The sequence below is a fragment of the Labrus bergylta genome, chromosome 23 (genome assembly GCF_963930695.1).
Source record: "Labrus bergylta chromosome 23, fLabBer1.1, whole genome shotgun sequence".
NCBI classification, from domain to species: Eukaryota; Metazoa; Chordata; class Actinopteri; order Labriformes; family Labridae; genus Labrus; species Labrus bergylta.
The window spans coordinates 2,903,676-2,929,040 of record NC_089217.1 but is presented as its reverse complement, the minus strand read 5'-3'; the positions used below and the strand labels follow the sequence as shown (position 1 = coordinate 2,929,040).

Below are 25,365 nucleotides of genomic sequence, written 5' to 3'. Positions count from 1 at the left end.
ACTGAGTGGAAGCAGATGGACCCCCCCCCCCTCTCCAGACCACCTCATAGACTAAATATAAGAAGTGGAAGTTGGCTCTGGTTTTGAGAAGTGAAGGCTATTCTAAATGATTTAAACCTGCATTCTGTCTACTGACCAGCAGGGGGCGAAAAAAGGGCAGCTTTCAATATGAAAAGGACTTTCTTTAAAACGAAATTTATGACATCATTAAACATTTTACTGGAAAATGTTTGGTCTCAATTACTAGTTTCAAATCCTCCTCATCAGCACGATGTTTCCTTCTCTACTCTGTGGTTCCCTTTACAGTAAAATAAGACTGAAAGTGTTCCCTTAAGGGCACGGCTAACGGATGAGCATTCCCTTGCAGTGTCTTGCGCCCCTCAGGCTCCGCCCTCCTCTTCAAACAAACAAACATGGTCACTTGTGGCTCCAAATCACCACGATGGTGATGGTCAAAAAGGCAAAATACTGTCCCCTGCTTTTCTGTCATCGTCTGTTTTCTACTATCTCTTATTATGTTGTGTGCTGCACGTTTCTGCGCTGTATCAGCGGCCCTTAAATCAACAATATGTAACTTTTCCACCCTAAAATAAAAGTCTCATATGCCAATTTAATGGCACAATAACTTCCTACTGCAGGGAGAATGGCATCCCTCCCAGTATGTCCACTGTTGACCCTATCGTCTGTTTCACTTTGGCTGGATTCTCAGCTGCTTTGAATTTTCCCCCTCCATCCTCCACTGTTCCTGTGGCAACCTTTCATGTCCTATACTGCCCTCAAATACTCCTCACTGTTCAGCACTGTCCTCCTGTGTCCTCTAATGTTCCATCCTGCACCATAATGTCCTCTTCTGTATCATTGAGCTTACAGCAGGGTTTAGATATTTTCCTCCCCTGAACAGAACAGTAGTTCCTTCATATACACATATTGTTCCTGGCTTGTGGCCCATTATGTTTTCAGATATGTTTTGGCTTGTGTTTTAAAACCTCGGCTCGAAGTGGCAAATCTTTGAGGATCAAAATATTTATAGACATGTTTCTTATCCGGGTGTTCAGCCATGTGTTCGCTTATATCTCTACATATATCTGTGTATAACTTTGAATGCTCTGTCTCATATCTGTATATATAAGAAAAACAATCTGTGCATGCATCATTTGATTCTCCTTCAAAAGAGACTGCTGTCCAGTCTTTGTTCCTTTCAGATTTTGGACCACTCCTCTTCCTTCTTTTATGTAATTTTACCAAGAAAGACATCACATGATTGAGATGTTTTCTTTTCCATGAAAAACCTTCAAACTTAGATTTAAAAGAAATCGGTGACTGCTTGGTTTTATTGCAAAGATCAACACCCATTTTGTCTTTGGTTTTCTCCATTTTTGTAAGGAAGTCTCCAAGTTTTGTAAGAACCTTTAAACCTTGATTCAGTAAAGCAACTTTATACTTTTAGTCTGCAAGTAATTATAATGAAAATAAACACCAGTTATACTAAAGATCATGTTTAATAAAATATCCAAGCAATGCTTAAAATACATTATGCATTTAAATGTTAACATATTTTATTTAGTTTGATATTTGAGGGTTCACACCAAATTGTGCAAAGTCCATTGAAACTAGATTCTTCTTCTACCGCTTTTCCTCTCAGAGATCCGTCTGTAGGAGGTATTTTTTCAAACACGCTGAACTATTTTAGAGAGCTGAAACCAGAAGAGTCCTTCCGTGGGTTTCCCTGTGTATGACTCTAAATTAATCCTCCTGCAAAGAGCTGAACACGAGCAGCAGCAAATCCACAAAAGCCTTTTTTTTTATTTCTCTCTAATCAGGTTCCTTTTTATGTGGAGAGAATGCATTTTGAATATGGAGATCATTGAGGGGAAAAACAGTTTGATTTAGATGATGAAGACAGTCTGCATCGTCTATTAATAAAACTCATATTTCCATAAAAAGTAGATGTTTTTTTTTTTCTCTCAGTTTGAGTTAGGAGCAGAGTAACTGACAGACGCAGACATGATTTTCTTTTACAATCAGCATCAATACAGGACTGAGGGACGGAGACTGTACTCTTCTTTTCTCTCTCTCTCTCTAACCACACGTTGCCATGGAAACCAGCCCAGCAGCCAACCAGCTGCTGCAACAATCCAGAGGAACCCCCCCCCACTCCTTACTTCTCCTCCTCCTCCTCCTCCTCCTCCTCCTCCTCCACCACCACACATCCATGTTTCTCCACACGACCCCCCATCATCTTTACACACTCTTACTACATACCAGCACGCGGATCACCACGAGCTGAGCAGTCAGTGTTTGTACAGAGAGAGAGAAAAAAAAATACAACATGCACCTTTCACCTGACTGTAATACACACATGCATACACCTCTCCATGTTCACATGCTGTGCAGAAAACTGATGTCACTAGTGTGACTTGTGTTTGCAGACAAAAACAGGAAATGAGTCAGCTCTTTCAGAGTAAAAAGAAAAATAACCCCCGAACTAAAAATACCAAAAAAAATATGTGCCATATGTCATTTAGTTTCCTAGAGAAATGGGTAGGAAAAATGTAAAAGAAAAAATGAACAAATGAAGACACACTCTTACACATACTCGTGGAGTCGATGTAATGGCTGCTTGCACATCTGCGCACACAAATAGAGCATGAAAATTGCGATGCCTTGCGTTAAACATCTGGTGATTCTTTGCTGCTCAGAGTACAGTTCATTACAGAACGAGAGGACAACCGGTGGTGAGGACAGGAATGAAGATTTGAGGAAAAAGGACAGAGAAAAGGGGAGATATTGAGTAGCATCCATGACTTTTTACAAAGCCTCATACAAAGATGTATTAGTACCACGATGTCCAGCATTAAATACTGTGTTTAAAATAAACTGCACAAGTATCACCGCCAGTCAGTCTTTATTTTAATCACACCAATTCATAACAAATGACCTGTAGCTCCTTTTCTGCATGTCATTCCCCACTCTCTCTCTCTCTCTCTCTCTCTCTCTCTCTCTCTCTCTCTCTCTCTCTCTCTCTCTCTCTCTCTCTCTCTTCAGTTTCTGACTCTATCCACTGTCCTGTCTCTAACATAAAGGTGTTAAAAGCCCCAAAAATAAACATTTAAAATCCAGACTGTACTCTTTGTTCAATAATTTAATTTAATTAAATTAATTAAATGGTGCGGCAGTAGCTCAGTCTGTAGGGACTTGGGTTGGGAATCGGAGGGTCGCCGGTTCAAGTCTCGGCACGGGCCAAGTCCGGAAGTTTTTCTGGTAGCTGGAGAGGTGCCAGTCCACTTCCTGAGCACTGTCGAGGTGCCCTTGAGCAAGGCACCGAACCCCAAAAACTGCTCTGGAGCGCTTGCTGTGTGCAGCCCCCCCTCATTCTGACATCTCTCCATTAGTGCATGTCCACAGGATCCTGTGTGTGCATGTGTGTGTATTTCGGCCTGTGTTTGTGTTCATGTTCATTAAAGTGTAAAATAGAATTTCCCGTTGTGGGATTAATAAAGGATAGATTATTATTTTTAAAAAACACTGAACTTAAATCAAACTGTGGAGCATTTCACTGCCTGTGGAAAGAAACTGTTTCTCAGTGTGTTTGTGTTGAGTGTCCTGTATCTCCTTCCGGGGGGGGGGGGGGGGGGGGGTCGGGTGGGGTCTTTAATAATACAGTGGATGTATACGTAGCTGTGCGCTGGTAGTTCGGTCCTGATCACCCGCTCTGCCGCCCTCACCGCCCGCTGTAGGTCCCTCCTGTCCTCTGCTGTGCAGCTAGACCAGGAGGCTTTCGATTGGTGGCCTGATGGAAGTTCATCAGCAGGGGGGTGTGGGAGGTGAGCCTGTCTCAGCTTCCTGAGGAAGTGGAGTCTCGACTGGGTCTCCCCCCACCCGGTTGGAGATGGTTTTAGACCAGGTGAGGTCACCTGAGATGTAAACCCCCCCCCAGGAGCCAAAAGCTCTCCACCCTCTCTTCCTCCTCTCTCTGGATCCAGAGGGCCGAGGGTTCAGTGTGATACAACCTGTAGAACTGAATCTCAGTCTGATACAAAGAGAGATTAAAAGTTGAATGTTCTGCAGTTTTGTTCAGAAAGAAACTTTTCTTTCACATCTGAAGTTTGATGATTCTGACAATTTGATATCTCAAAGTGAATAAAAGTCCACGACCTGCCACGTGTATCGGTGTGTTCACAGAGTTAATGTGTCGTCTGTTGTGACTCCTGTGTGGTTTTAAATTTCCCTGACACAGCGAGAAAAAGGAGGGATATGTGTCATAGACCTTCCTGTGACAAAACCCCCCAACCCCAGACAGACAGGGTCTCATGTTACTGACAGCCCTGCAACCAAGGGCCACACACACACACACACACACACACACACTCTGCACACTTTATACAAACCTTCAGGTGACATGAGGACAATCTTTGACTTTTGTTTGAACTATCAGAACAGATTTGTGCACGATTATAAACTCAAGTATTTTGATTTTGAAGACTTAGACAAATTTAAAGGAATTGAAAGGTAAAGGTATTTCTCTCTGTAGCATGAATTGTCCCATGCTCTTACTCACAATGTATTCCTCAAATAGCCTAAAGAACTGACTTCTCAGGAGCATGTAGGGAGGACATTAAATGTCATTTCCATTAAAAATTCAAACTAAACTAAAAAGCACAGTTTTGTAAATAGCTGCTTCATGTCAAGAAGCTCTCATGCAAATGTCGCTGATTTCATGTCAAAACTTTTCTGGGACACTTTAACTAAATGACTGTTTTTTTGTAACCATAGTAACGGTGGTTCCATTGTTTGAATCTGCTGTATTAATTAGGTTTTTACCCACATCTACCTCATACCTGACTCCTCCCTCCAGCATGAAGGTGTCAGTGAACAAAAAAAAAAAAACTTCTGTGGATTCTTTTTTTAGTGCTTCCTGTGTCAAAAAATACTCAATGTGATTTCCACGTAGGCAAGAAGGCTGCACGGCCAACTCCTAATTATACATTTCTTTTTTTTTTTTTTTAAATTTCCCTTTGCTGCCGCCCACCCGCAGAACTCAAACGCCTCTTCTTTCTTCCCACACCAGCCCTGTTGTGTCCCAGTCCTCTCTGCCGTCTCCGTTTCAAAGCTGCAATTTATCTCCACTTTTATCATTTCATCCATTCCCCGAACGATAGCATCAACGAATGCATTACCTTTTGAAAGAGAGATGAAGGGAGGCAAAAAGGGATGAATTTACACCCTCTCTCTCTCTCTCTACCTCTCTCTCTCTCCACATATCAGATGTATGCCTCGCTCGGCCGAGCCAAGCTTATGGAAACGAAGCCGTAGCAGATGGGAGGGAGTCCCACAGGCCGTCCAGATGACTAATGAATAATGAACAATAGAGAGGAAAAGTGCTCCGTCGTATAAACAGAGGTGTGATGTTCACGATAGGCCACCGTTCAGCCCCCCCTGCTAAACATTAATCAATGGTGAAACGTGTCTGTGCGTCTGAATCACACGAGCACGCCATCAATTTGCCTCCACTCAGACGTCTATTAGCTTATCAAAAGCTCGGGCAGCGCATCATTTATGAGACATGCCTTGCTGGATTCAGATTGCGATCTGTTGAAGCAAAGGGATACAAGTATCTCTCAGTGCAATTCATTAGAAAAGGAAGACAGATTATTCCCACCGGGGACGTTTGTGGACAAGTTTTGGACTCTGTTTAACACACTGCTGCTGCTGCTGCTGCTGCTGCTGCTCAGCTGCTGCTGCTGCTGCTGCTGCTCAGCTGCTGCTGCTGCTCAGCTGCTGCTCAGCTGCTGCTGCTGCTGCTGCTGCTGCTGCTGCTGCTCTGCTGCTGCTGCTGCTGCTGCTGCTGCTGCTGCTACTGCTGCTCAGCTGCTGCTGCTGCTGCTGCTGCTCAGCTGCTGCTGCTGCTGCTGCTCAGCTGCTGCTGCTGCTGCTGCTGCTCAGCTGCTGCTGCTGCTGCTCAGCTGCTGCTGCTGCTGCTCAGCTGCTGCTGCTGCTGCTGCTGCTGCTCAGCTGCTGCTGCTGCTCAGCTGCTGCTGCTGCTCAGCTGCTGCTGCTGCTGCTGCTGCTGCTGCTGCTGCTCAGCTGCTGCTGCTGCTGCTGCTGCTGCTGCTCAGCTGCTGCTGCTGCTGCTGCTGCTGCTGCTCAGCTGCTGCTGCTGCTGCTGCTGCTGCTCAGCTGCTGCTGCTCAGCTGCTGCTGCTCAGCTGCTGCTCAGCTGCTGCTCAGCTGCTGCTGCTGCTCTGCTGCTGCTGCTACTGCTGCTGCTCAGCTGCTGCTCAGCTGCTGCTGCTCAGCTGCTGCTGCTGCTGCTGCTGCTGCTGCTGCTGCTCAGCTGCTGCTCCTCAGCTGCTGCTGCTCTGCTGCTGCTCTGCTGCTGCTCAGCTGCTGCTGCTGCTCAGCTGCTGGGGGAAGAACTTTACATTTCTCTAGACAGTTTATTGGTATGTTTTTTTTTTTTTTGCTTCCTGTGGATAAAGGCCAAATGGACTGATTTCCATTGCAGCTACTAAATTATGCATTTTTCAGTTTTTCAGCACGACCTGCTGAAAATCCGCCTAAAATAACTAAAATAAGAGGTTTGATAACTTGTGTTTTTGCTTCTTGGATCGCCTCTGACGAGCTTCGAGTGTTGATATTTAAACGGGGATGCCAAAATTAAAAAAAAGTGTAGCTCAAGTTTGCACTAGATCCCTCTCTGGAAAGCAACTCAATTTAACAACTTTTATATATTACAAGCAGGACAAAAACTAAAATAGATGTTTCACTTAACCACTTTTTTTTAATCACTATTTGATCATATTTAGTCGAGTGCTTCCACTGTTTCTAAAGACAATGTTCATGAAAATAACTTCATAGTACTTTCAATTAGGCCTAAGCAATTAACAAATGCATTTTATACATGACATGATAAGAGCTAAATTTAAACTCTACATATGATATTCTATAATAATGATGATGATGACATATTTGTCTTTGGAACAGCAGTATGTTTTTCAATTATTCATATTCTTTTCCGAGCTGTTCTGCCTTTATTAGGTCGGTCATCTTGAGAGAGAGAGAGAGATGAAATATGGGGCGAGAGAATCACAACCAACAAACAAACGTCAGGACTGGGAGTCAAACCGGTGTCCAGTGCGATGAGGATTGTAGCCTCTCTCTGCCGAGCCGCTTCTACTGACTCAGATAATCCAGTTCTGTTCAGTTTTAATCTAAACTATTAATTTTTTTACAAGAACGCCCCAAAGTTAAATAGAGAGAAGAAGGAGGGGAAGGGTTTATTTGCTTGTTCTTTTTGTCTTTCTATATTTGATTTATGAAGCTCAATCTTCTCCTTAAATTCTACTCCTTACTCTTTCTCCTTCCAGTTATCTTCAAACCATTCCTCTTTCTACTGCCCCGACACATAAAGATGCACGCACTCCAAAAGTACTCCCCCAAATTAAGTAAAAGTCCAAACATTTAAAGGTCAAAGTTGTGGAGGCAAACTCCTATCGTTGTCTAAAGATAAAGATAAACTTTATTGATCCCCCATGGGGGAAACATTTTTGTCACAACAGCTCAAGAAACAGGAATATAATTATTAAAAATAAAAAGAAGTTAAAAATCAGACATATGTACATCAGTTAAATAAAGGGAGAAAAAATACAATAATATAATAATACTAATCCTATCAATTTGTTTTTTATTGATAATTTCTCGAATAATTCAAGTAAAAAAACGACAATAATGACATTTTTATAGTTTTGCATTTGAACTTATAACAAGGAGAGAGCACACACACACACACACACACAAACACACAAACACACAAACACACAAACACACACACACATTGCATGTAATCATGACTGTTATCTCTGTTAGTTAAACGTACTCCTCTCCTCTCACACTTCTATCCCGCTGCTGACTGCAACAAGTTCACACATTAACTGTGTTGAAACATGGCATGTTGAGATGCTACAACAGAAAAGAACATAGCAACACCTCATCAAAAAAACAACAAGTGAGAGGCTGCGAGCACCGAAACAAAGATTAGATCTTACAGTGTGTGTGTGTGTGTGTGTGTGTGTGTGTGTGTGTGTGTGTTTTTAGAGAGAGGGAGGATTTCTGCTTTAAGGGTTTGGAGGAGAGTCTGAAGTAGTTCTGTTGTGAGCTGACAGATCGAGCCTCGTCTTCATCACTTCTGATTGTTCCCCTCTCTCTCTCTCTCTCTTTTTGCCGAGCCTGTACTGTGTGTTCGGCAAGTGTGTGTGTGTGTGTGTGTGTGTGTGTGTGTGTGTGTGTGTGTGTGTGTGTGTGTGTGTGTGTGTGTGTGTGTGTGTGTGTGTGTGTGTGTGTGTGTGTGTGTGTGTGTTGACCTAGATTTCAAGCCTGCAGTGCAATGCAAGTGATGGTTTGTGTGTAAGTGTGTGTGTGTGTGAAAGAGACAGAGAGCTCAGTCTTTGGTTAACCATACCACTTCTCTTTCCCCCACATTCACACACACACACACACACACACACACACACACACACACACACACACACACACACACACACACACACACACACACACACACACACACACACACACACACACACACACTCACACTCTGAAATTACCTTCACCCAGCTGTGTCCTCTCACACACTCAGTTTTTTGTATGACCCCGATACAGATTTTTTTAAACGTTCACACCATATCAGCGGAAATAATGTTGTTGACCTTCTTTTACTCATTTAAAAAAAAAAACATTTTCTCTCTATTGTCGGTCTTGATTATTCCTACAGTACCATTAACTTCCTTACGTGATCGATTGACTACGATCGTTTTAGTCGATTGATATGATTGGTTAGTTTGTCGCTGAAAAGAAATCATTTGTTTTATTAATTGCGTGTTTAGCGTTACATTGAGCGTTTCCCCTCCAGAGTATATTTTTAAGTTGTTGTTTTAAGATACCTTTGTTGTCTCATTTTTATAGTTAAATAGTATTTAAAAAATGTGATGGTGTAATTTATTTTATTTCATACATATTCTTCCAACTTTGACTTGGAATGAGACGAGAGAGTGAGGGTTTAAGTGCTCAGACTAAATTAGAAAAGGTAGAAAAGAAGAGGTGGTAATGTAAAAAAGGTGGGGTGTAAAACTACTGTTGCTATGGCAACACACAATTAAAAAAAGGCTTGAAAACAGACTGAGATTAAAATGGTTATAGTGATATACCTGAATGATTTATTATTATGTGCTTTGGTCAAAGTTTCACAGATTTTTTGAAAGCAAACACATTCTGGTCGATTTGTTGATTCAGATTGATGAAGATGTGAGTTATGAAGTGGTGAACGGAACAAGTTTCTCACACACACCCGCTCAAATGCCACACAAAGTTTCACATTCACAACGTTTTTCCCAGAGGTCTTCTTTTTCAGGTCATCATTTTTTTCTCTTTTGTGATGAATTAAAACTTTTTGTGGCATTTGACCGCTTAATCGGGTTTGCTGTTTTTTCACTGCCCTGCAGCTACGTGATGTGTGTAGAACTACCTCCTTTTTCATAATGCTCAGTACCAATCATATTTGAGCATTTCGGCACGAGCTGACTCTAAAGTTGTTCTCTGCTGAAGCTTTTTCAAATATACATTTTAAAGTAGTAACACCATCTTGAATCTGACGCTGCAGGCCTCTGATTGTAATCCATCTGTCAGTGTGTATTTAAATATTGTATGTGTGAAGAGAAAAGGATTAAATCAACAAAACAAAAACCTCTTAAATCAATCTTCTTCACATACATCACATCAGGCACACTTAGTGGATCTGAAATAGACTTTAAAAGCATCGCTGCTGTTCTCAGTCCTGACAAAACCTCTGCCAACAGAACCATCTCCACTCCAGGTTCATCTTCTCGCCCACTCAGGAGGCGTGCGGTCCATCGCTCCTTCTACAACGTGCGGTCCTTTATGTGTCTGCTGGAGGAACGCTGTGTGTAAATCAGACACACACACACACACACACACACACACACACACACATACTCAGTGACTCTCTGCAGCTTGATTCAGACATCCAAAGAAACGTCCTCATCATGACTTGATATCTGGAGATGCAAGTCGTCTGATAGATTTTAAAAGCTTCTAAGTGTTACCAGATTGTAAAGGGTCAGGCCTCGTATGTTGAATAAATCGGGTATTATTCAGTCATGAGGCCGAAGCTTTAAATTGGCAGATTAATAAAAAGAGCTGCGTGTCTGAAAGGAGCATTAAAGACCGTGTGATTCAGATGAAAGCTCCCCAACAAGCTAACAGAGCAGAGCTGGAACGGTAACTTTATGTTCATATTCCAGACTTGGCCTTTCGCTTTCTCTTTAGCGTTAGCTGGAAAAAAATGGTCATCAAAATACATTTCCTTTGTAAAGCTTTTTATGCTTTTATTGTGGAGAGAGAGAAATCAGTGAGAGAGAAAGATAAAGAGAGGGAGAAAGAGAGAGAGAGAAATCAGAGAGAGAGAAAGATAAAGAGAGGGAGAAAGAGAGAGAGAGAAATCAGAGAGAGAGAAAGATAAAGAGAGGGAGAAAGAGAGCGAGAGAAATCAGAGAGAGAGAGAAAGAGAGGGGGAGAGAGATAAAGAGAGAGAAATCAGAGAGAGAGAAAGAGAGGGAGAGAAAGAGAGGGAGATAAAGAGGGAGAGAGGGAGAGAAGGAGAGAGGGAGAGAAAGAGAGAGAAATCAGAGAGAGAGAGAAAGAGGGAGAGAAAGAGAGGGAGCGAGGGAGAGAAAGAGAGGGAGAGAAAGAGAGAGAGAGAGAGAGATAAAGAGAGAGAAAGAGAGGGGGAGAGGGAGAGAAAGAGAGGGAGATAAAGAGGGAGAGAGGGAGAGAAAGAGAGAGAAATCAGAGAGAGAGAGAAAGAGGGAGAAATCAGAGAGAGAGAGAAAGAGAGGGGGAGAGGGAGAGAAAGAGGGAGAGAGGGAGAGAATGAGAGAGGGAGAGAAAGAAAGGGAGAGAAAGAGAGAGAAATCAGAGAGAGAGAGAAAGAGAGAGAAATCAGAGAGAGAGAAAGGGAGAGAGAGGGAGAAAGAGAGAGAGAGTAATGTCATGTGGAAAGCAGCCACAGATCAGATTCAAAACCTGGGCCAAGTTTTTGTTCTGTTTTGATAAACTTTTCCCGTAATGCTCCAATTAAAAACCAGGACAAAGACCTTGATTTTAAAAACCGTCTTGGTTTTGGTTTTGTTATCGACATTTCACAATCTTACTCCAGAAATACAAAACATAATGGATCATGTTTGTTGCGTTGCATTCAAATTTAAAAACAGAAATCAACACGTAGTGGAGCATTAAAAAAGACGCATGTTTATTTAAAGGCTCAATTATCCAATAGAGTATAAACTCTAAACATGAGAGGAATCTTTCATTCGATGTCTCATCACCTCGTCTCAAACAAACACTTAAAATAGTGTGTTGATATTAACACCCACACATTCCTGGAAATGTGTCATTTTTTATTTTCTCATAAGTCATCAACAGAAGTCGGGCAATGAGCATCTCCAAACCGGTTCATCAGTAAACATTTTTTATTTCCCAGCGTTCTCCTTTCCAACCAGCAGGCCTTCACCCTCTCTCTCTCCCTCCCCCTCACTCGTCCTCCTCCGTGCCTCCTCTCCTCTCCTTCAACCTCCGCCTCCCACCTTCCTCCTCTCCATCACCCGCGAGCCGAGTCCTTGAAGCTCTTCACCGAGCGGCTCCAAGATAATGATCCGATGGTTTTCTGGTGCGATGCTGAACTGTGTGGACGCAGTTAGTCGTTTTAAAGACGATGATACCTTTTCATAGAAGCGCTCAATATTTCATATTCAGTCTGTGTGAGTTCCTACATTACCCAGAGTGACTCTCACTACCCACACTGCCCCACAGAGTGTGTGTGTGTGTGTGTGTGTGGGGGGGTGACACCAGTCTTTTTCCATTCAGCTGAGGTTCAGTACGTAGGAGGAGAGAGAGTGATTTCAAATATTTTCCAGTCATGACAAAAACAACAGGCTCAAACATCCCACATAATCAACATCTGCTCTGACTGCATTATGAACCTGTATTTATCAAATCCATTGTTATTCATGAAGCTAAAATAAAAACATTAAATCATTATTTAGTATTCTTGTCTATGAGAGATTGTTGTGTCTGTCTTTTAGATAAAGATTTATTATTTCCATGCCATGATGAAGAGAGATTGTTACTTCTCTCTGTTGGAGAGTTAATGACAATGAAGAGGTATCTATTTAATAAATCTGTCAGTGTTGATCTGTAATCCTGATGACATTCAGGTCTGAAAAGTCATTGCCACCGCATTGTCTCCATGTAGCACAGACTGGATTTCCTGCAGCCACAGTGCTGGAAAAGAACGAAACAAGTGCGCCTTTAAATGTCTCATTTCTCCTTTAAAAGCTTTATATGTGATTTTTTTGATCCAGCAGATGTCGCCCTTGAGCACCAGCATGAAACCAAACCAACTCGCGCTGCATTGTTGTGTTAGCATGCTAATGCTAGTGATCTTTATTATGCTGGTATCTTCACACTGCATGTAAATTTACCTGAAATGAGCGTGATCTAGAAACACAGTTAAGCAGTGAGTACAGTATGTTATTCTTCTTTTCTCTAGTCCCTCAATTAAACAACTTTTATATGTGAGGGGAGGAGTCAGCCGGCTGTCCGGGCGATGTAAACAAAGTGAAGATAGGACTCTGAAAACTCTGAAAACATCACAGACAGTGGGACTCGGGTGTTACACCCATTGTAGACAGTCATGACTCACAGAGTTATGTTCAGAGGATATACTTGATTTATATATTTAAGTGTGAAAAATCGCATAGAAAGACTTTAAAGAAAAACTCAGATTGACTCAAAAGTAATATCCACCTCGTGACATCAAACATTTCACTTTTTTGAACGTTGCCTTTAGCCAGTTCCATTAGCTTTTCAATCCGTAACACGATCCCTTCTTTCAGTGGTTGAGTTAATGTTCTGACCTTTGAACTACCAGTTATCTATTTTCTTTCAAAATAAAAGCAGTTTTCTATCTTAACAGGAAGTACTGATCACTTAAGACAGTTCAAAAAGTCTCAAATGGTCTCAATATGTAGTTTGTAGTCCTCTTCAGCTCACCTTTGTAGTTCTGTAATAAGTGGTGGTCACATTCAGATGGAAAGTGTTGATAAAGCGTTTTCTTTTGGGAAAGGCCACTTTGTGATTGACTTATAGAGTCTCACTGAGAGCAATAAGATCTCTGGTTTCAGTAGCCAAAATCACCATCCTAACTAACATCTGCATAACTGTAAACACAGACCTATTTCTAACCAAGCTAGCACTAGCGTTAGCTGTTAACTTTTTGGTTGCTTCCTAGTCTTCATTTCTACAATTCTACAATTCACTTATCAGACGCTTTTATCCAAAGAGACGTACATCAGAGAGTAAGAACAACACAAGCAAGGATCTAGAAAAAAGGGAACAATGTGAGTAAGAGCAAACGATCAGCTTTGAGTCTGATTGGACACACAGGTGCTGACAGGAAGTGACCAGAGGCAAAGCACAACATTGAGGGCAGTTCTTGAGAGCTCTAATCAGTATAGAAACCATCTTATAAGTCGTCGTTATCAAACAAAAACCATCGTCATTACCATCATCATCATCAATAATATGGAGACCATCATCATTAAGTTAGTAGGTATTCATAAAGAGCTGGGTCTTTAGCTTTTTCTTAAAGGTACAGAGGGACCCATTTCTTTCCTCTTTTCCAAATTTCATCACTTTTACTTATTTTCTTGTCTCTGAAGCATTTCCTGTTTTCTTCAGCTGTCGTTGTTGCCAAAATACAACCTTTGAACAGAGAGAGACAGGGGTCAATAACTTCCACCTTTAACCCTGTGTTATCACTCAATGCTCATTTAGTCAGTCTTGATGAGTTGAAGATGAGGGCAACTATTTAAAAATAGCAGCCAAGAAAACTTGGCAAGAAATCCTGATTTTGCAGGAAATAATCTGTCAGAGATTTTTTATTCTATCTAAATTTCAGAAAATAAACTGTTTCATATTCAAAGACAAATCTTCAAAATCTGCTGAACTGCGTCACTAATGAATTATTCTTTGAACTAAAACAAGCTTTTATCACTCAGCCTGACAACACACCTTCACCTCCTGTCAATATTATTGCACTTTCACCCCCGATCACAATCATCATCTAAAACTATTGAACCCGCAGCGCCTCAATATGAAACCTAATCTTCCTGTCGACCTCCATTCAGCTCCCGTCTTTAAATCGAGTGTGTGTGTGTTTACTCCTCATGACTTCGTCTGGATTTCACACACAAACACGGTGAGGAAAAATCATGCCAAGCCAACGTTTGATTTGAGGTTACTAGGCAACAGAATAAGGTAGTGGCTTTCAGACTGACTCAATACAAAGTGTCTGAGTTGGGGGGAGTTTCTTTGTGTGTGTGTGAGAAGGAGAGAAAAAGCTATTAAATTAATTCAGCTGGAGCCGTACAGAGCGCTGGTGAGGCACGACACTTCTGAATGTGAATCACTGCCTTTTATGAATTTCTATTGGCTGGTTGTTCGACGGAGAGGGCTGCAAATGAATCAGCAGATCGGGCCGTGTGTTGTATGCATGACTAACACAGCATTACCTCCAATTATGTTGCTACATGAAACAGCTATCAGCGTCACATCGGGGGTCATTTCTTTTTTATTTTGCCACCACCCTCCTAATGGCTCCATCATCTCACACACACAATTATTATCATGCTGCTGCACGACTCTCTCAATCTTGGTGCCATAAAATATTTTTCCACAGTAACTTCTACCCTTAGATACCTCCTGAAAAGATAACCAACTGTGACAGCTAAGTGTGGTTTTAATCTAAAAGCTTCATTTTTAAAATTGGAGATTGTTGTTCATTTTTGCGCCTGATTTTTAAAAGATGTTTTTTGGGGCCTTTTTGCCTTTTATTAGAGAGGACAGCTGAAGAGAGACAGGGAATGTTTTGAAGAGAGAGTAGAGGACGACATGCAGCAAAGGGCAGCGGTCGGATTCAAACCCACGGCTGCTGCGATGAGGACTACAACCTCCGTACATTGTTCTCGCAACATAACCGCTAGGCTTAAGCCTTATTTTTGTGTGGAATTTTCACAGTTAAACACCAAATTTCATCGTTGTGATTATTCACCAGCTGGTCATTAAAGCTCCTGTGAGGAGTATTTTAGCAGGTCTCTATACTGGGGCGGCTGTGGCTCAGTCGGTTGTCTCTGAACCAGAAGGTTGGGGGTTCGATCCCCAGCTCCTGCAGCAACTCCTGCAAGACACTTAACCCCAAGTTTCTCCCGCTGCTTTGCTTTTTATGCATTTATTCAAAGGACTGGACAACACTGATAGAGTCGTAAATCAGAGAGAGAGAGAGAGAGAGAGAGAGAGAGAGAGAGAGAGAGAGAGAGAGAGAGAGAGAGAGGGGGATGACATGTGGGAAAGGAGCCACTGATCGGATTTGAACCTGGGACTACAGCCTCTGTACATGGAATGCATGAACTAACCACTAGGCCACTGGCGCCCCAGGATGTGTATTTTGTGTATATTATAAAATAATGAAAAACATACCAATGGAGTAGTGTTGCTCTGTTACCTGTGTCTGCTAACCCCGACTGTCTTTGTCTAATTCAGTCGTGTTTGTGCCGGTCCCCTTTTATCATTCTGTTTATTTTACAGGCTGTATTTGCCAAAGCTCGTCTGCTAAGCCAACCTTCCCTGATTAAATAACGCTTAAATAAACCGATCTGCATTACCTGTCGTTAGCTTCACAATTCGATGTTTTCAGAGAGACGAGACGACTGCCTCTGCATTGATTCTCTTTGTGTGGAAAAGACATTTTTCTTCCAGGCAAAGAGATAAATTGCAGCTTTTGTTTACACTCTTTTCTATTTTTACTCCGGGGTGACATTTTGCTTTGTTTTGTTTTTGGAAAAACAGTGTCGCACTTCATGTGTAATTGCACTGTCGGGGTGTTTGTGGAATACATTAGTGTCTGTCAGAGAGCTGTCTGTTTCTTCTTCCTCTCCTTCAGATTAAGAGTAGAGAAGTCGTTTCAGAAACCGTCGTGACTGACACGATTTGACATCCCATCATTACTCTGTTGCTGTTTACACATTGAACGATATTTGTATTAGACACTGCTGAATTCATTACACATTGAATGGTCTTTTTGTTTCATGCAGACATGTCACCATCAAGACAGAATCAGCTCTGTGTTGAACCGACGGCAGGTCCTAAAACTCCCTGAGCTTAACGTCATGTTAAGAAGCCGTGCTGAATCGAGCATTATTTAGCAAATTCTACAATTTTGATCTCATGTTTAACTGCCTTTCTCCCACATTTATACTTCAGATTTAAGCAAAGAATAAACTACTCCAAACATTTATTGCCACACTTCGGCTGGCTTTGAGGCATTTAGGCTGACAGCCAAAACCGTTTCAACCAATTCTTTATTTATTTATTTATTTTTAAGATTTATTTTTATTTTTTTAAGATTTATTTTCGGGCTTTTTGTGCTTTTAATGGAGAGATAGGACAGTGGATAGAGTTGGAAATCAGGGAGAGAGAGAGTAGGGAATGACATGCGAGAATTTGAACCTGGGCCACCTGCTTGGAGGAACATATGCCTCCATAAATGGGTCTAACCACTGCACCACCAGCGCCCCTTTTCAACCGATTTTTAACATAATAATCCTCTGAACGCACACACTAGACGAGTCGACCAGACCACACATCTGTCATTTGCAGTAACGATTTCCCAGTGGCAATTCCACAGTCAATGAGCTAACTATTTGAGCTGTTTGTCCTTTTACATTTTGATTACAGTATTTGTCTTTTTCCCATTTTTCTCTTATTTCTTGCTCACTATTTCGACTCTTCTTTCCCCTCAAGTTGGAACATCTGAGTGATTATTTAAACAAAGTTGCAGAGTGGAGTGTGGTTCCTCTTACGCTGTGACTTCAATACATCACTGTGTGTGTTTGTTCTGTTAACCACGTCTGACTTCCTTTATCTCAGCAACGTGTACGAGGGAGTGTTCAGCACATTAACCCTTTAGTCTTCTTTTATCACAGTTGTGGCTTCAGCTATGAGGAACTCTCTGAATTTCTATTTTTATTGTTCAGGTTGTTCACTTAAAAATAGAGGTGCCGTTACCGCCAACAAAGTGTGCTCACTTTGTTTTTTAAAATGTTGTGGGTGCCAATGATGCAAAATGTGTAAAGTGAAGTAGTTTCACACCTCTTCTCTCTCAGCCACAGCCCAGATCAGCTCTAGTTTCCCACAATCAATGTTACTGGTTTAAACTGGATGCTGATCAACACTTTAAGGCATGAATGTATCATAGCTTTTTCAAATTATCTATTTGCATCCTAGTTTAAAACTTTTAATTGTTTTTGTAGCTGATGGTTTGGTTTTAATGAGTCAGACAAACTTCTGTTTCTTTCCTCAATCCACTTTAAAATCCTTCTTGTGTTCTAAATATTCTCCTCAATAGAAATATGCAGATTAAAGGAAGAGTTTAAGACTTTTTGATCCAGTAGATGTCGCCCTTGAGCACCAGCATTAAACCAAAACAACCAAAACTGCTGTTTACCACACCTCCTCTGTTCTGAAGCCTCCGCTCTCCTCCAGCGACACACGGCCAACGCCCTCTCCACTCGCGTTCCCATGAAGGAGTTTTCATGGGAATAAGAATGCACCAGAATAAAGCATCAAGCAGTTGACAAAATTGACCTTTGGCTCGCAATCACCTGTGTCTTGCATTGTTGTGTTAGCATGCTAATGCACTTTGGTTAACTCGTATCTTCATGTTGCAGATAAACTGACACAGAATGACCGTGCTCTAAAGACAGTTGCATGACATCCAAATAATCAGTGAGTATGTTCTTTTTCTTTTGTCTAGTCCAGACTTTCCCAAACTTAAAACTGCCGCGCCCCACTTTGAAATACAAAATTATTATTAAAAGTTTTGACTACAGCTCTCACTTTCAGTTAGGATCAATTATAGGACATTACAACATCACTTTATGGCAAGATAGACAGGAAAGTTCAGTAAACGTTATGTCCATGAATAGTCATGACACGCCTTACTCAGCACTTAAAGGGTTGACTCATGGTGAATCATCATTATTGTCATATTTCTTTTATTTTTATACTTGGTTGAGGGCTTTTCGCGGCCCACCTGCAGTACCAACACGGCCCAAAGGTGGTCTCCAGACCGGTCTTAGAACCAAGAACGATTTTGAGTATTGACCATAAATAATACGTTTCCAGGACTGATTGTTTTACAGTGTAAAGTTGTGTCTTAAGTCTGCTCATTCAGGCTGACATCCATGATTCTTCACCAGGGGTTTTTAGTTTTTAGTCTTGATTGGTCGACATGTTGTCCGGTCCATAAAATAACCAGAATCTGACATTTAGATGATGACCTCACATGGACCGACTGTAAAGAAACGTCACCACAAACGGATACAAATCAATAGAAATTTATTTTCTTACTTATCAAAAATATCTGCCAAGCATTTGCATAGATGGACACAGAATAGCTTACATGATTGTTTTGTGTGATTGTAACGACGAGACGTGAGCATCATGGGGGGTTCAGAGGATTTCAGAGGGCCGTAACAAACCCTGACATTACCTGGGATACTTTATTTATTTTACCTCTGTGAACACAAAGTGAAATCTAAATAAACTCACGTCCTGGTTTCTGTTTGTGAGATGTTTAAGGAGTTTGTTTCATTCATTTTAAATTAATATAACTTCAATTCATCTTCATTCAAATAGATAGACCTCCGCATAAATTAGGATAACAATAAATATTCCAAATATATTACTTCTTGGTTGGTTAAATATTGGTGAATAGATCTTTTCAGGACCAATCATATCACAGAAAGGGGGAAATACTCTCAAAGGTCAATAATGATCTTTAACTTAAACGCTATAAAGCTGCTCTGTCACAAATAAAATGGAAATAAAAAGCAAGAAATGTCTTCAGAAACGAGTCCTCGGCTTTTCAGGAGAACGTCTTCACAGCACGTGGATCCACTCCGATGCGTTTTGTTCAGTCGAGAGCGGCGGAAGTCTGCGTCACATTTTACTCCGACAATAATCCAGAAATGAATCCTCCAGCTTCTCCTCCTGTAACTCCGTCTTGTGTGTTTTATGCAACTGCTCCAAAAAAATAATCCTTCTGTTTGCAAGTTGAAACAACGTTCCACCAGGAGGCGCCAAATCCAACCGTTCTTAGTCGCGCACGTCCACCATATTCAGTAAATCCGAGCAGGTCATCAGTTGGCGTACTGTCTGTAAAACGCCACCTTGACGCGCTCTATCTGGTGACACAGCTTGATGGCGGGGCCGAGCTTCAGGTCCATACACTCCTGAACGGTGGGCAGAGTCAGCAGCAGCAGCGCCTGACCGTCAATGTCCTGCACAGAAGACACAAAACGATGAAGAGAGAGGAGTTCTTCAAACTTATTCAGACTCCTTTAGTGTGTGTGTGTGTGTGTGTGTGTGTGTGTGTGTGTGTGTGTGTGTGTGTGTGTGTGTGTGTGTGTGTGTGTGTGTGTGTGTGTGTGTACCTGTTCCTGGAAGATGTTTGCCAGAGAAGCACAGTCGGTAGAGTTGATGAACTGAACGACCTCGTCTACGCTCCACTCCAGAGGATTTCTGTCCAAAACCAGCTGACCCTCCTCCTCTTCCACCTGACACACACACACACACACACACACCCCATGAAAGATGCACTGTAAATGACATAATCACAAACAGCTGTGTCTGCCTCTCTATCACTTAATCCCTACACTGATTTAATCCACTGTTGGATTTATCTTTCTCAGTTGAAGCGTACCCTGCTGTTCATTTTCATGTGGAATGAATTTAATGTAACAACTGTTGTACAAACACAAATAATTTAATATATGTTAAGAAATCTACTCAGGCTGTTTCAGGCATTCATCTTAATACCCATGAACAACCAATCAATCAGTCAATCAATTTTTATTTGTATAGCGTCAACTCATAATAAGTGTTATCTCAAGACACTTAACAAAAAGCAGGTAAAAGACCTTACTTATTGTTATGTTACAAAGACCCGGTGTATCCACCATGAGCACTTTAGCAAAGCAGCAAAAGTTACAGTGGTAAGAAAAAACTGTCTTATTAAAAGGCAGAAATCTTCGGCCGGATCCCCGGCTCATGACGAAACAGCCTTCACAGGCCTAGACTGCACCGGGCTTGGAAAGGGATAGGGGGAGAGATGGGATAAGATGCAGGAAGAGGGATAGGGAGCAACAACTTTTTTTTTTTAACTGTGCAGCTACAAACATGCAAAGATCAATGTTCATTTCTGATTCCTCCAGTGTGTGTTGAGAGGATGCTGATGCTAACACTTTCAAATGACCAAAATGTTTTGTTTTTTTTCAAAATCCTTGAACTTTATGGTAACTCTATCAATAAAAAGTAACACCTGCTTCTCTCTGTTTGTATGTACCTGCACGTCTTGTCCTGTAGCCGGCTGATATTTGTTGTCCTGGTTGTAGGCGGACAGCGAGCGCGTCGACCTCCTGCGGCCCTCTGGAGCCTCCTGGCTGCTCGTCGAGTTCCCGATGCTGAACGATCGGCGCAGCGTCGCGGCCCGGCGAGGTCGGCTGCTGGTCACCTCCACCGAGGAGGCGTCCGTGTGGTCCTCCCGAGGCTCCGAGCTGGTGCCTTCACTGCCCGACTGCAACGCCATCTCCTCGTCCTCCTCTCCTTCGTCGCTGTCCTGAAAGGAAGAAGAAGAAAAGTTGGGAGTGAGGGAGGTGAGGAGTTTGAGGATTCTTGTAAGAAATGGCGCCGACTTCCACACCAGGTTTTAGGCAGTGAATAAAAATAATGAATCGGCTGAACTTTTGGCGATTTGGAGAATACTGAATTTAACCTTAACAGACAAACAGGCTGAACAGTGGTTAAACTGGACCACCTCTTTAGCACCATTAGAATCCCCCAGGAGGAGATATTTGAGCTGGGCTGAAACAAAGGAGGGATAAGTCTTCAGTTCCTTGTTATTGACGTCAGCTTGGACTCATGTTGTCCTCTGAGTTTTAAGTTTCCACTCAGAGCTAAGAGAGGAGGAGGAGTCAGAAACGTTTGTTCCTTCAAAAGCCAAATTGGTCAAATGTTTAAAAATTAGCTGAGCTACATTTTCTCTCCGTGTAGCTCATCATATCTGTGGATTTTAATCTAGTAAATTCAGTGTCTGGCTGTTTTGTGTGAGCTGGAAGACGAGACACAAAGTGGACACGGTGTAGATGCAGTGAAGTCCAACCTGCGGTGAGCCGGCAGGAGTGTAATCCACGGTGGACGAGCGTCTCTTCTTCTGCACAAAGATCGCTTTCCTCTTCTTCCTGCGGCGCGTCGGCTTGGCCAGCTCCCCCTCCGTCACCTCCTCTCCGCCCGCCGGCTTGGACAGCTTCCTCTTCTTGCCGTAGTAATACGCTGCAGACGCACATTAAGATGTTGAAAGACAATGCAAAAACTTCACCTAGTCATCAGAGAAAATTACACACTCTCCGCAGTCGCCCTCAAGAGCTTTGATTCATCTGCTCCTCATAGCTGTGGTGCAGGAAGCGATGCGTTTTAATGACACACACACACACACACTCACTGTATTTGGTTTTGGTCTGGACGGAGCAGTTCTCGGGGCACTTGTCGGTGACGAGGGCGGGGCTGAAGAGGTTCGGGCAGCACTGCAGCTTCACACACACCTTGCGGCAGAAGTCCGTGATCTGGTCTGCGAGGCGGACGAGCCGGATGGTGGAGCGATAGGTTTTCCCTTTATATCTGAGAGAAACGAGGAAGAGAGTTTGACATTGTCAGCCCACTTTTATTTATGAGATCGATGCATAATTAAAGGATGTGTAATCTATCACGGCACTTGACGCTGAACGATGATTGCCCGCGGAGTAACGATGTGAAAATGGGCCGTTTTCAAGAGAGCTGGAGGGGATTCAGATCGCGTTGGAGGGGAAGGTGAAGTGTTGCGCGGGATCAAAATCTGCAATCTTCCATTTAATGTTGAAGGTTGGGAGAGGTGAGCTGATCTGCGGGCAAACCTGCAGTGTGGTGTGTCTGCTGCACAGTCAGTCTTATAACTTTCTGCAAAACTCTGAGTAAGATTTGGTCCTAGAAAACATATTTATTTATTTATCATTTAAAAAATTATACTTGTTTAAGTATCCGTTCAGTCGAGGAAAATACACATTTTAACTCTTAAAAATGAGGCGCAGATGGTCTAGCGGTTAGGTCACTCCCCATGTACAGAGGCTATAGTCCTCCAAGCGTGCAGCCCGGGTTCAAGTCTGACCTGTGACTCCTTTTCCTCATTTTCATTCCCCACTCTCTCCCTCCACAATTTCCTACATTTTCCACTCAGTCCTGACTCTGCTCGCTGGGCGGTGAATGCAGCAGAAAGTGAAGAGTAACTCCTTTGTTAAGTTCTCCAAACATTCACGCATGACTGCGACGGCCGTGCAGGTGACTCACTACAAACCCCCTGACTGGCTCATTCTTCCTCGCTGCAGAAAAGAAAAAGAAAAAAATAGGGGCCGTTTTTGATTAGAAAACATGGAGCATGCAGCCTGGAGCTGTGGAATAATTTTGGGCTCTGCGTGCAGCTGGCAGTGGAAGAAAATGTGGACCTCAAATAAACCACTGCTGCTAGTGCAAAAAAAAATAAAAAATCACATCAAAAATTCAATGGAGGGGCTGCAGAAAGGACTCGCAGGGACAGAGAGGCTCTTATGTGTGACCGGGGTTTAAAGCATCTGGAAATCCAGATCCAAAACAATGTATCTAACTATGGGATACATAGGTCTTTATGGACGTTTTAAAAGTTAATAACAGGATGATTAAATTAATTTAAAGCAAAAATAAAGATCTCTTCCAGCTATTTTTGTTGATCAACCTCCTGCACTTCTTTGTGGTCTGGTTTCCTCACTTGGCTTTGAGGGTCTCCTCCTGACAGTCCCAGCTCGGATCCTCCAGCTCCTGCAGCTCCTTCAGGACTCGTCCGGGCTTGTAGGCGGCGTTAATCAGCATGCTCAGCAGCTGGAGGCAGAAAGAGAGCAAAGATGAGAAAAACAGGTAAATAAATAAAGTCTGAAGTTGAACTGAAAAAAAATGTCCAATAAGAAGCAGAGAAAAAAAAAAGCCCAAACCTGAAGGAATAAAACACCAAGGACAAACATTTTGTGGACACACTCGTACAGAAAGTGCACAAACATGTGCACACATAAACAGTCTCTGGAGAAATTAAGAGTCTGTTTTGCTGAGCGATGTGTGTGTGTGTGTGTGTGTGTGTGACTGACAGCTCCTCACATTAAAACAGAAGCTCTGCTGGGACACTGCAGGTGGTTAACAAGACATCGCTGTCTCCCCCTCCCTCGTTCACCTCCTCCATCCCTCAATCTGTGTCGCCCCTCCTCTCCCCCTTTGAACGTGAGGAACTCTTTGATTAAACCTGCTCTTCTCTCCCCCCCTCCCCTCCCCTCCCCCTCCCCCTCCTTCTACAGCCCACCTCTTTGAGGACCAGCGTGCATTTTCCAGGTCCGACGGCCTGCGGCAGCTCTGCGATGCGTCCCTTGTTGAGGTAGGGTCCTGAGAAACAGCGGTGGTTCACATAGATCTTGGAGCAGCAGTATCTGCCATTAGCCGAGCCTGGGGGACGGAGAAAGACCAGAAACATGGATCGTCAACAACCAGAGAAACAAACACAGGACGTGTTCACATGGCGGACGGTTGTAATCACCACTTTGAAAAACAAGACAAATATTCAACAAATTCATATCTGCTGTAACTTTCTTGATCTTCACCCTTCATACAATCTACAGAAATTTGTATTCTTTGGGATGTAAATAATGAAGTAAAACTTAATTTCAGTTAAGACAGACTGTCTAAAGGGTCGAGGATATCAAGGATCTGAGTTCTGCACAATAAGGAGCGTGACTGATCTCACTTCCTGTGGCCGCGTTGCTCGAGCTGTTTGTCAGTTGTTCGGCTTAACGAATGATTCATGAGTCAGCATTTCCAATATGACGACCGCCATGAATGAGCTTCCAAACATCCATTCAGAAACCAATGTGTGATGTCACTCAGGCCTCATCCATGTTGATATGCAGTCAATGATGTTTTTAAATGTGATTCAATTCTCCTAAAAAGATCATTTCAAGTTAGAAGAGCTCTTAGAAAAACTAAAAAAAAATGATAGCAGTGGTTAATGCAAAAATAATAATAATGGGTTTAATGTTGCAATCGATTGCTGAGAGAAACTAAATTAAAATAGATTTCCAGGGTCTTTAACAATGCTCTCTTTGTCCTCTTTAGCGACCCTTATTTAAATGTTCTTATTGTTAAAATGCTTCATATCAGCAGTTTGTGACTCTTAACATTTCACAGCAGAGGTGAAATCAGAGTCAATGAGGGCTCGTCCTGTGCGCCCCCCCCCCCCCCCCGAGATAAAATAAGGTCGAGTCCTCCATGCTGCTCTCCGCCCTCGCTGCAGCCCCAGAATATCGCCGGCACCTGCAGCCGCACGGCGCCGGCTGAATAGTAATTAGACGGGAGGTGATGAATATGCATGAGCGAGTGGGAGGTTTTTTAAAAACAGGAACTTTGGGATAAAAAAAAAAGGGCAAAGGGTCTCCTGGAAACATCGCTTAGCCCACTGCTCTCTTTGTGCTCGTATGCTACATGTTGTTTACATACAAATGCAACACAAACAGGAAGGGGGAAGTAATCTGCCAGGGTTGCTATGGCTGCTGAAAATAATCCAGGAAAATTTGCACATAACTTTGCATGGGCTTTAATAGTCATGATTTATAGCAGGACCTTTTTCTGTTTTATTTAGGCTTTTGAGTTAATCAGTAGATATTTATTCTCATCAAAATATTGGACTGGAGACCCACAAAAACATGAAGTACCAGGAGAAAGGTCAAAGTGATAACCATCTGGAAATGTCAATGTTATGTTTTTATTCCCCTAAAGACGCAGGAAACATTTAGACTATTTTGATATTTTTTTTACTTTAGTGATTGCCTCGCTGTTTTCTGGAAACAAGAACTACGTTTAAAAGCTTCTTCACAACATTTATAAAAAACTGACTCAACCTTTTAATATAATTTAGACCTAAATTGCAATAAAGCTCTGAAATGAGAGCCTACCATCACCATGGTTACAAGAAAGAATCATTTGTTCTTTGTTTACATGTACTGTCCCACCTCCAGAGCAGCTGCAGTCAAGTCTGAGGGCAGTTTCAATCAATCAATCATTACGCTAAAGCGCC

The 25,365-nt window shown here is 42.4% G+C and overlaps 1 protein-coding gene across 4 annotated transcripts in view; it reads right to left on the bottom strand.

The window, feature by feature from the left end:
* Positions 1–18,510: 18,510 nt before the first annotated feature.
* The window catches only part of sfmbt2 (Scm like with four mbt domains 2), a 40,670-nt gene continuing 33,815 nt past the window's right edge, over positions 18,511–25,365 (bottom strand). For all 4 annotated transcript variants that reach the window (XM_020651630.3, XM_020651629.3, XM_020651631.3 and 1 more), the window contains 7 exons: positions 23,602–23,741; positions 23,023–23,132; positions 21,691–21,866; positions 21,352–21,521; positions 20,536–20,808; positions 19,625–19,747; positions 18,511–19,471 (listed from right to left, as the gene is read on the bottom strand). In XM_020651630.3, coding sequence (XP_020507286.2) covers positions 19,331–19,471; positions 19,625–19,747; positions 20,536–20,808; positions 21,352–21,521; positions 21,691–21,866; positions 23,023–23,132; positions 23,602–23,741 — 1,133 coding nt within the window. In that variant the 3' untranslated portion in view covers positions 18,511–19,330. The remainder of the gene's footprint in view (positions 19,472–19,624; positions 19,748–20,535; positions 20,809–21,351; positions 21,522–21,690; positions 21,867–23,022; positions 23,133–23,601; positions 23,742–25,365) is intronic.